This window comes from Chaetodon trifascialis, chromosome 1 (assembly GCF_039877785.1).
Source record: "Chaetodon trifascialis isolate fChaTrf1 chromosome 1, fChaTrf1.hap1, whole genome shotgun sequence".
NCBI lineage: Eukaryota > Metazoa > Chordata > Actinopteri > Chaetodontiformes > Chaetodontidae > Chaetodon > Chaetodon trifascialis.
Window position 1 is genome coordinate 4577703 of NC_092056.1, and position 11220 is coordinate 4588922.

At 43.5% G+C, this 11220-nt stretch overlaps 1 protein-coding gene across 3 annotated transcripts; it reads right to left on the minus strand.

Annotated features, from left to right (window-relative positions):
* Positions 1 to 1427: 1427 nt before the first annotated feature.
* Positions 1428 to 10781, minus strand: LOC139333254 (carbohydrate sulfotransferase 1-like). 3 transcript variants are annotated; one of them, XM_070965531.1, is made up of 3 exons: positions 10454 to 10781; positions 9878 to 9995; positions 1428 to 8722 (listed from the first exon to the last, which is right to left on the minus strand). In XM_070965531.1, the coding sequence occupies exon 3, from the start codon at positions 8674 to 8676 to the stop codon at positions 7390 to 7392; it is 1287 nt and encodes a 428-aa protein (XP_070821632.1). In that variant the 5' UTR covers positions 8677 to 8722; positions 9878 to 9995; positions 10454 to 10781; the 3' UTR covers positions 1428 to 7389. The 3 variants fall into 3 exon arrangements, with proteins under 3 accessions (XP_070821632.1, XP_070821623.1, XP_070821613.1); XM_070965522.1 differs by lacking the exon at positions 9878 to 9995; XM_070965512.1 differs by having other exon boundaries at positions 9878 to 10781.
* Positions 10782 to 11220: the final 439 nt, after the last annotated feature.

Below are 11220 nucleotides of genomic sequence, written 5' to 3' on the forward strand. Positions count from 1 at the left end.
AAACAAGCGAGCTTCAGAAACCGGCTGTGTGAACTTGTTCTGCTTCTGTCTCATAATTTCAAATGTCAGCACAAAGCACAAATGTTTTCTTTTTTTTCCATTCTGCTCTGTTTTTGTATACCTAGTTGTTGGTGGGTTACATTTCGCAGTCACATGTGGATGATGTACTGCAATGAGCTTGTGTGTGTGTGTTTGTGTGTGTGTGTGTGTGTGGCCATGTATTACTCATGTTGTGGGGACATAAATCTGTTTACACAGTCACATTGTGAGGACTCGCCTTCCTTATGGGGACAAATGGAAAATCCCCATAAATCATAAATTTTAGGGTGAAGACTTGGGTTAAGGCTAAGGTTAAGGTAAAGTTTACTTAATTTTCCCGGCGTGGGATCAATGAAGTCTTATCTCATCTTATCTTATCTTATCTTATCTTATCTTACGCTAGGTAAGTAGTGGTTATGGTTATGGTAAGGTCATGTAAGTCCATGTAATGTCCCGAAAATGATAGAACACCACTCTGTGTGTGTGTGTGTGTGTGTGTGTGTGTGTGTGTGTGTGTGTGTGTGTGTGTGTGTGTGTGTGTGAGAGAGAGAGAAAAAGAGAGAGAGAGAGGGCATTAGCGTGTACTGTATGTTTAAGTTGGTTTAAATTAGAGCAACTTCCTCGTTCACTGTGACTGCTGGTTTGTGTCTGACATGTCTGATTATTTAAAAAGATAGAGAAGATGTAACTTAATTGATCCCACTCTGGACAAATTATGTTGTTACAGGTAGCAATAATAGCAAGAATAAAGAACAAAATGGGGAAAAAAAAATCAACTATATATGTGGATTATATACCAGAAGCAGCTCTGTTCACCTGTTGAAAAGAAAATCGTGTTGGTGACCTTCACTTAACCAAATCTGTGATTAGAGAGAGAACGAGACAGCGTCGGCAGCGCTCTGATATCTTACCTGTAACCAGTGTCACTTAAGGAAATCGAGCCAGCCATGAGAAAGACTTAATCAGGTTCTATGAACAAATCTTACCAAGGTCTTCCTGTAAAAGAGTTCCTTGATTGTCCCTTCAGGGCTCTGACAGACATTTCAACCATGCTGTAGATTTCACCACGAGGGCAAATTAATAAAGGTACTAAAATTAATGGACAGGAAAATGTGCTTAGCCGCTCTCTGGGGTGTGTAAACTCAGGTTGTGGGAAGAAAACATAATAATATCCTCCACAAAATGTTGTTATCCATCCAGAAATATTCATCTTTCTCTTTAATCATTTCACTTGGTGGAGACCTTGGGTGCTAACAGTGCTGAAGAAAACAGGCGCTATGAACGTGAAATGAGAAAGCGGGAAGTTCTCATCAACACATTTAAATGTCTAAGGGGTTAAGTGGGAACCAGTAAAGATATTTGAAAAAAGAAAATGGATAAATAGCTTATTTCATGTAATATCTCAGGACCAAAATGTTACAGCAGTGGTGACAAATCACATATTTTTACATGAATAAATACAGTTGGTGCTCTCTCAGTATTCTGGAAATGGAAACAGTTTCTTTCATGTTCAACATGATGAAAATCCCAAAGGGTTAAAGAGAGAAATAGGTTTAAAGACATCAAATAAACCCTTTTTTTTTTTTTCAATTTACCCAAAAGCAAATTATACAATATTACCTAGCACCATGGAATTCCTTATTGATGAAGCTTATAAACATTTAATCTGTGATGTCAGAATTTGTTTTTATATCAAATGTTGTAATTTGGAACAGCCTCAAGGCCTCAGCGGTTGCCGCTGTGGTGAATAAAATATCAGTCTGAATAAAACGCAGCATCAGTTTTAGTGGATATTGAAACACACACAGCGGACACTACTTGTGCCAGCTTTTTTCTCCACAACTGACACAGCAGAGGAGAACATATGTTGCAAGTCAGGATTGTAGACACGTCAGGGGACGTCCCGTTTTTGAGAGAATCTGACACACGAGCCTGGCAAAAGCTTTGATGCAAAGACAAGGCTGAAATATACATGCCAGGCTGCGCGAGTTGCAGATAAATCCCCACAACGAGGGCTTGTCCTAGCTAGGATTTATGAGATCTGCTCCCTCCTCTCCCCTGCTCTTTTCCCATATGTACATGAGCAAAAAGAAAACAAAACATGTGGTATCATCAAAAATAGATTCAGAGGAAGGCTGTTCCATACGTACAGTAACATACAGGAAGTAATATTTATGTATTTGGACCTCCATCACTGCCTTCACTCCATCACTGTACCCTCAGAGCTCTGATTTACAGCCTCAGCGTCTGAGAAAACAAACATGTGCTTGGCAGTTTAGAGTTTGATCAGGATTTATGCCCTTGGTCAGACATATACACATACCCCAGCGCCCAGATTTACTCTGTTGTGCTGGTAATTTTGCACAAGGTATCCACAGCACATATTTGCACGTCAAAAAAATGTCACCTGGCATCCAAACTGAGATATTCCTCTGTTCCCTCCATTCCCTGAGCTTCATTTTTAGCTCACGACTGCTCATACTTGTTTGCTTGTGTGCTAATCTCATTTCAGCTTTTTCAGGCCAGCCGAGGGGAGAATTTGAGCAACGGCAGCAAAGCCAGAGAGCCGCAGCTGACCACAGTGACGTAAGCTGCACTGACTGGCCCGGCACACACACACACACACACACACATCCTCTCGCTCACCTATACCCACATCTCCACGGGGGAATTAACCATCAATGGCTCCTCAGTTTGAGTGTGTGTGTGTGAGTGTGTGAGAGAGACACAGTAACCTATGCTTGCCAGTTGCAGCTGTAGCTCCTTGCATTCGAGGGAGACGTCGTCATTTCCAGTTTTCTCATCTCGACATAAGTTCATGCAAGATTGAATGCTTCAATGTGTTAAATGTTAAGTATGAAAAAATGGGTTAATATGAAAAGTAATTTATTCAGTGATCGTATTACAAGTTGGGATGTTTCATAGTCATTTCAGGCTGAGGAGCGTTTCAGGAGCATGCTTCATCCAACAGTAAATGTATCCAGCAGTAGTGCAGTGACGAACGCCAACTAATCTCATGTAAGAATGAGCTACAAATATGAATTGAATTGAGTTGAGATTTGAATTGAATCCAACCACAAAATTTTATTACCCAGAAGGATAAATGCTCCACTTTGCATATTACAGAGAATATTTCAGATATTAAGACTTCATTTCAAAGCTGTTCTGCCCATTAAACCTATCATGGTGCTCTGGATCTCTAACTGCAAAATCACCTGGTTGCTCTCTTACGCTGACCTGCTGACAGCTTCAGTTAAGCTGCCCATATCGCCTCTAACAAAACCCAACCCCCCCCCACCCCCACTGCCATTTTACCACCAATCAAAGCGCAAAACTTTGCCAAACTGTGTAGAAAAGCTGAACAAAATGATCTCATGACTTTCACATGAACAGTTCTGATTGCGCCGCTCGGCTCTCATTCACAGGTCTGTGATGGGGGGGGGGGGGGGGTCAATGACAATACGTGCTCGTCAGGACATGGAAATGCTCATAACAGTGCCATAATTCACATGATTTGCTCAGTTCAGTGAGCTTTTCATGTCACATCTACACTACATCGCACTAAGTGGCAGAGCAGTTAACACTAGCAGATTCACGCACACTAACAAGGACAAAAGCAAGACATGTGATGCATTAACAGCAGATCTTCATCTCAGACTTCCTTTTTGTTCGAATGATCACTTTATTCCTGCACACTCTTTAAAATTATTCTGTTTCTGCAGCCTTCGCTCACTAACGAGCACTTTTAGCGGCCAGGATGTGTTCTGTCAGCACAGCTCAGTAAACACTGGGCACAAAGAAACAAATATCTTTCTTCTCTGTCATGCAGTCACACAGGGTCAGATTGTTAAGGTCACATTATGGAGGGATAAGAATAAAAAGGGAGAGGGAGACACAGAGAGAGAGAGGGGGATTTGCTGTACTTTCTTCCAGGGGCTTGTGAGCCATATGTCCAGCCCTGGGACACAAGGGGCTCAGCAAGACGCACCAACCCACAGACACATGGGTAGCAGGCTGCAAACTGTGTGCGGGGCTCAGGCCTGTGCAGGAAGCGCACAGGCCTTTACTAGCAAACTGTCCAGCATTGGAAACAAGGAGCCAAGCTCAGCTTAATTGAGAGCTTCAGTTCAAAAGTGTGCACGTTCAGCTGGAATATCGCTCAAATGCAGCACTATTGATGAGCTGTCCGATGATGTTAGTTCCCATTATTTTTGTTGATGTTGCTTAGTTGCTCGTTGGTGATGCATTCTTGAATCCCATCAGGGAGATTTACTGGCACGACGGACAGGTTAAAGACCGAAAGACACACAGCAGCTGTTCTGTGCCCTTTCCTTTTGTGTTAAAAGAATAGCTTGCCGTAAGCGAGCAAACCTATTTCCCAAAATGCCAGAGAGTTAGATGAGAAGATTGATAGCCTTGTCATGTCTGCATAGTAAATATGAAGCCACAGCCAGCAGCCAATTGGCTTGGAGGAAGCACAAAGACTGGAAACCAGCCGAGAAATACCCCTGGTGAATCTGCGAGCTACCATTTTTTTATGTTTTAGTTTTTGTTCAGATGAAACACGAGAGATGTAGTGTGTTAATTTGTGAGCTTTAGAGGTGCCTGTAGGTGGATTCTGTTACAGACAGTTTCCAGTCTTTGTGCCAAGCTTAGCTACCCAGCTGCTAGTTGTAACTTCATATTTAACATGCAGATACGAGAGCGATATTGATCTCTTAGCTCTCAGACAGAGAGCAAATAAGCGTGTGTCCCAAACTCAAAAGAAATCACATGCATGTGCTCAGGCACACGTTTGCTGCATTTTTCAGTTTTAAAATCAAAATTATGCCAAGCACATCTAGAAGATTCTGAGGTAAAGTGAAAAACAGAGAGTGAGCACTGAAGCAAAGGAACAATCCCCTGAGATCTCCGTAAGAAAGAAAGAGGTGGATGATGGAGAAAGCACAGGCGGGGGGGGGGGGGGGGGGGGGGGGGGGGGGGGGGAGAGAGAGAGAGAGAGAGAGAGAGGGAGAGTTTGCCTCCAAGCCTCGGCACAGAGGAGGATCAAAGGTTTGTGCTCTGCATCACAATGGACATCCGGTCACCAATACTGATGAGCCCGGGCGTGTGATGCTCCATTCACAGGGCTCATATCTTATGGGTAAACAAGTGGTCATTGCATGGAAATCAATGGACTTCTTTAGCTCATGTCAGTTGACTGCGCGGTTATCTGCAGTGACGCCATTAGTGGAAATCAGAATTCAAAGTCAGGAATACACTAAAACGACCAATAGATGAAAAAAAACCAAAAAAAAACAAAAACGGACATATTTTTTCAGTGTTAAGGACAAACATTACACGATCCTTACTCACAGTATACGTGCACATTATCTGATCTACTGTTTCACTAAATGCAGCGTAAAGGCTCCTGATACGACAACAGATTTTAAAGCCAGAATCATTTCTGTGTCAAATTATAGATCAGTTTATACCTTGAATCTGACATTTTCAGTCTCAAACTGGCAACAACGATTCGCCCTGTCCCTGCTATCTCTGAGAATCTGCCCTCTTTTTGTCTGTCAGAGTCTTGACTGCAATACGGTGCGCGGTGTGTTTACCAATATCACACTGAAAGGTGTTTACTCTGCATTTTATAAGTTCAGCTGTGTTCTGTGCACACATCCTACACTGTTTCTCTGCTACATAATGCAAACCGACATTCAACTTAAGCTGCTACATACAGCCCACAGCATGAAATGATTCCTGTATTCTAACTTTGAGGACAGTTTGCCAAACTAACCACTGCATAATCTGGTAAACATGTCGTCAAATATAAAGCAGCTGTGGGAATGTTTACCAGAATTTTGCTTTTTGTGCAGCAATAATGGTCCATGAGTCCATCAATTAAAAGCGGCTTAGAATTCAGCTCATTTTACAGCAAATAAATCTGGCAATTGCTTCAATTTTATTTTGTGCTTGAGTTCGGGAACGTTATGTGGATTGAATTAGACAAAAACAAATCTGTTGGGAAATAAATAAAAAAAAGATACAACATTGTGTTCAGTGCTTTGTCAACTGTCAACTCCGGTTTAAGGAGCCGAACGAAAAAGGACACGTCACATTACAGGACTGTATTTCAGCCTTGATCTCCTACTCTGTAACATTAACTGGTTGAAACAGCGTGCCAACTGCTGCTATGACGATGAGACGATTTGTCCCAGATTATGTGTCGTCGTTACTGTAAGACTCTTTTTATATGTGATCTAATGTAGATATACTTTGTGAGCGTGGCTGCGCTGTGCAGTATAAGCGATCCACACATGCTGGAAAATGAGAATCTGTAGTGCAGCCTGTTCCACAAAGACACATCCTCCTCAGTTGTTAATCTTTCGTGTCGAAGATGAGCTGTCGACAGAGCTGTTGTTTTACTCGAGAGAGAATGCATATGCTTGTTCTACTCTGGGATGTTTTTATCATTATCAGATGAAATGAAAATAAGGAAATCCTTTACTTTTTACTAGACAACTTAATGTCTTAACCTTAGACAGAAAGGTGGCGTAAATTTCACTCTGGACATTAAAAAATAAATAAATAAATAAAGCAAATTCAGTTTTTCATCACAATACTTCAGCACCTACTTGAATTACGACCTACAAAACATCTACATCCATGTTTTAATGCTGCAGTCCTGTTGAAAATGCAACGCGTTCTCTGAACAGCTACAGTAGTGAAGATTTCAGCATTACCTCTCATTAGTGTGTGTTTGTCTATCACAGATGGTCTTCTGATGAAACACTCGTGACCTCCAGTGGGATTCTGTCCCTTTAACTTGAGAGCCTATTAATTGTCTGCAATTATCCTTTGCAAGCATGGCATCTGTCAGAAGCATCTCTTCTCTTCCCACATGGATAGAAATGCCATAGTGGTAAAGGTTGACTGCGACATTCACTATTTATTGCACAGTAGGGCTTGTACAGTCCAAATTTGCCATCACAGGTCTCAAAAAAAAAAAAAAGAAAAAAAAGCATGTCAGTTTTACCAAACCTCTCTGCACTCCCATCTCATGTTTCCGGAGGGCAACATAAAAACGACAGCTTGCATACAGGAAATTAATGAAGACGGTGCCTGGTTCTATTTAAGGAAACACAAAAAAGGACACATTTGTAAACTAGCTTGTTTGATTACTTTGTGTGTGCTGTTCTGCAACATTGGGGAATCATTCATAGTTCCCTTGGGGCATTCAAAATACTTAAAGTTTAGTGCAAATTTGAAGAAACAATATTACAGAAACAAAAACCAACAAACTAAGGAAATTATAAGGCAACAATTATAAATATATCAAAAATAGTCATTAGAGAACTATCTTTGTTACAAAAAAGGTACAAAAGTTTTGTCCTGTACCAGCGAGAGGGACATGTTTTTCAGTTCCTCTACTGATTTCACAGCCTTGTATCCCAGCTGGTGAAGTACTTTTTGACACACAGTCTGTGTGTATTCCACCATGTCATAAGACAGTTTCAAACGCCAACTCTCAGCATTCGCTGCTGAGTCCCTCACTGTACCAAACTTGTGTTTTGCAGAGGGCTCGTTGCTGCCTCGAGTGTTTGCATGTATCCAGTCTTCCACATTTTTATCCATAGGCAGCCCCAGGTAGTCATAGATCTCCTTTGTCTTCAGAAGCGGATTTCTCGCCAAATCCTCGTAGCGAACCAACATGTACTTCCCTTTCAGCCAGTAGGGATGGCTGAGACCAGTTGAAACAGAACTGAGAAAGTCCTCACAGACCACTGTGAGCTGACTCAAGTCTAGATTATAGGGTCTTCGCCCCGTGGCCCTCCAAATACGCCACAGACGATATGTATCCCTGAATGTCTCAATCCGGGATGACAGGATACCACGTGGGTCTCTGACGAGTTGAATCACTTTGATATTCAGCCGTGGGTCTTCCACCAAAGCGCGTAGATCTCCAATCTCTGGCACCCGGACAATTTTGATTGCCACGTGCCGCCTCTCGCGGCATGCCTCCGTTGCTAAGGTCATGTTCAGAGTTGCACATTTCTTGACACAGTCCCCTTCCTCCACATTGACATCAGCTGGACCAAAGGCATCACATACAGGCTGCTGGCACAATGCTCGGCTAGCGCCACGACGGAACAGTTTATCTGTGGTGTGGTTTGTGGGCGTCGGCTTGATATAGCTCTCCAGGAAATAGAGGTCGCAACCGTACAGGCTACGCAGGAGGTCTCGACTGGCGCCCAGCATCACACGGCGGTCCGCAGCATTGCGGCTGTGGGACAGACGTGGAATCAGCGTGGTTTGAACGTGGTAAAGAGGCTCAAACAGGTAGAACACCTCCTGGTGCTGGTTGAGCAGCTGGCCGACAAAGGAGGAGCCACTTCGGGTGGTGGCCAGGACCAGGATGTGCGTTTTCCGCGTGGCATTGATGGAAAAGTAAGGGTAGTCATCGCAGCCTCCAGCGCCTGCTGCTCCCCGCTCAAAGGGAGCTTCTGTCTCCTGGCCTCCCAGACCACAGTTCTGGGGGCTGGGCAAAGGGCACAGCTGGAAAGGCTTGGAGGTGAGTGTCCGGATGGCCGTGTACTGGATGGCAATGGAGGCCAAGGCCAGCAGAATCACTGCCTTCCAGGAACATTGCATGGCTGAACCACTTCATTTAGATGCAGCGGTCCATGCCAGGTCCTCCCTGTGAACAAAGAGGTTTTTGCCATTTTATTCTTGGAAATGATTTTGTTATTTCGTTGCGGTTCTGTAAATATCTGTCACATGCTTCTACTGCAACAAAAAACTGCAGGGTCTCACTTCTTGCCCTAAAATTACAATTGATATTACAAATTTGGCACTACAAAATGGAGAACATTACAATAAAATCTCATTTCAAGATGGTAATTAACTGTGGGACAACTTGTATTGTGATTGATTTTAGAACTGAGTGTGAGTCATCGGTGAGTTGAATATAAGCGCTCTGCGGGCTACATTTTATTTGATTCAGAGGCCAAAAGGCTATATTTTCATTCACTTTGGTAGATGTGTTGACGGCAGCATTGAAGATTAACTACGCACTAAATAAGAAAAGAACAGCAGTCTTAAATAAAGATTGCTGTAGCTCGAGACAGAATCTCACAACTTAATCTTTCAACTTGTCTCCTGTTTCTCCTTCCGATGCCTCATTTTTTTAATTAAAATAGATAAAGAAGAGAGTTCGGAGTCCCTAACTTTTGGTTCCTGGCCAATCAGCTGCCAAAAGCATGTACAGCAGTCTGGGAGGCGAGACCACAGCGAAGTGGATGCACAAACCAGGCTGTCTCCAGTATCTAAAAATGACTAAACGCTTTTTTTTTTTTTTTTAATTAGCTTTTACCTGATAATTGAATATGATGGTGTCTGTAATGTGCTTTATGGGTTAAAAATGCACCAAAACTTACCACATAATCATTATTAGGCACACTGAATACTTCACCAAATACACTACACTACAACCTGTACTGCAGTACCTCCCATGCATCCACCCTGGCTCTCTGTCTGCTCCAACTTATCTAGGACCTGAAGGACCTTGCTTGGCCTGATTGGAGAGTCTAAGCTTTGTGCCTTATTCCACTTGCTCATCAAGAAAACACAAAGTCTTCACCAGCCCAGAAAGGTAAACAGTAATTTAAGGCTTCAACGCCAATGTCATGTCAAGGGGAAATGATGCTGCGAGTGAAGAACAAGATAATCGCATCCAGGAGGAAATCTGTCCCATTCGGGATTTGATTTATTCATTTCTAAGTAATACTGTAGGATCATACACTGGGGCCTTGACGCAGGAAGCTTTGACGCTGTAAGTGAAATAAAGGCTCACCATAATCACTTCAGAACCCTGCATGAGACTTGTGAGGTCCAAACAAGAAATGATGCATCAGGGTGTCTCTTCCGACTCCGACGCGCAGTGTGCAGGGAGGCTACTTAAAAAATAACATCTGAGAGGGAAAAGAAAACCCCAGAACTGTTTCATAAAAGCAGATAAAAATCAATTTCCCTCGCAGTGCACAGAGAGAAGAGAGCCTCCTGTTTGCGTGAGTGCTGACAATCTTGATGTGCACTCTAACAATGCAAAATACTGACTTCTATGGCCACCGATTGCAACTCAGATGACTTATGCTCACAGAGAGCATCGGTGCTTTCTTCTCACGGGCATTTGGAAAGAAAAAGCTCACTATGCTGCAGCGGGAACAGGTTGGGCTTCCTCACAGAGATTTTCCGCGATGCAGACATTCACACTAGAGCTGCGATAAGACAACATAGCACAAATGAACGCATCCCACCCAGCCTCAAGTGTGCCAAAAAATCACTACGTTAACTAAAGCCGGAATAAATCATCCAATCTGACCACGCACAGTGATATTACGGAGTAAATTCACACTTGTTTCCGTTATACCTTGTTGGTAGTTGTATTCTCATGATGCGCTGGACGTCCATGAATCGCCGCTGCTTTCCTTCAGTCCTCAAACGCTTTCCACCGTGCGCTTCATCTCGGGTAGGAGAGAATAAATGCGCCTGGAGGAAGAGCCGGATTTCCCATATAACGGTGGTGCGAGTCGGATGAAGTTGAAACGTTTGGCGTCAGACGCCAAAGCGAAATAAGAGGGGAGGAAAAAGTGGCGCTGAAGCGGCTGTGTTGTCACAAAGCAGCCGAGTGGTGAGACTGACCGGTGGAAGCGACAGACGGGCTCCCCTTAAATGATGCGCAGAGGCTGAGAGTGTGTGAGGTACACAAGGACCGACTGTCTGGACCACCCCAGACCCCTCCCCCTTTCCACCTGCCTCTCTCTCTCTCTCTCTCTCTCTCTCTCTCTCACACACACACACACACACACACACACACACCATCAGCATTATCATCATCATCAGTCTCTCAGTTTCCTGCCACATCACACACCCAAAGCCCCCCCCCAAAAAAACAACACACACACACGCACACACACGCACACACACACACACACACACACACACACACACACACACACACACACACACACACACACACACAGCTCTTTTCACACAGCCAGTGTAGCAGCCAGTTCACGGTGATTCCATCAAACCTTTTCAGTTCGAATTGTATGCAAATGCATGTTTTGCATGAAACTGCTGCTTTTGTCCTTTATGAATGGAACGGTCGCAGCGTTTCCTGCAGGTCTTTCTGGC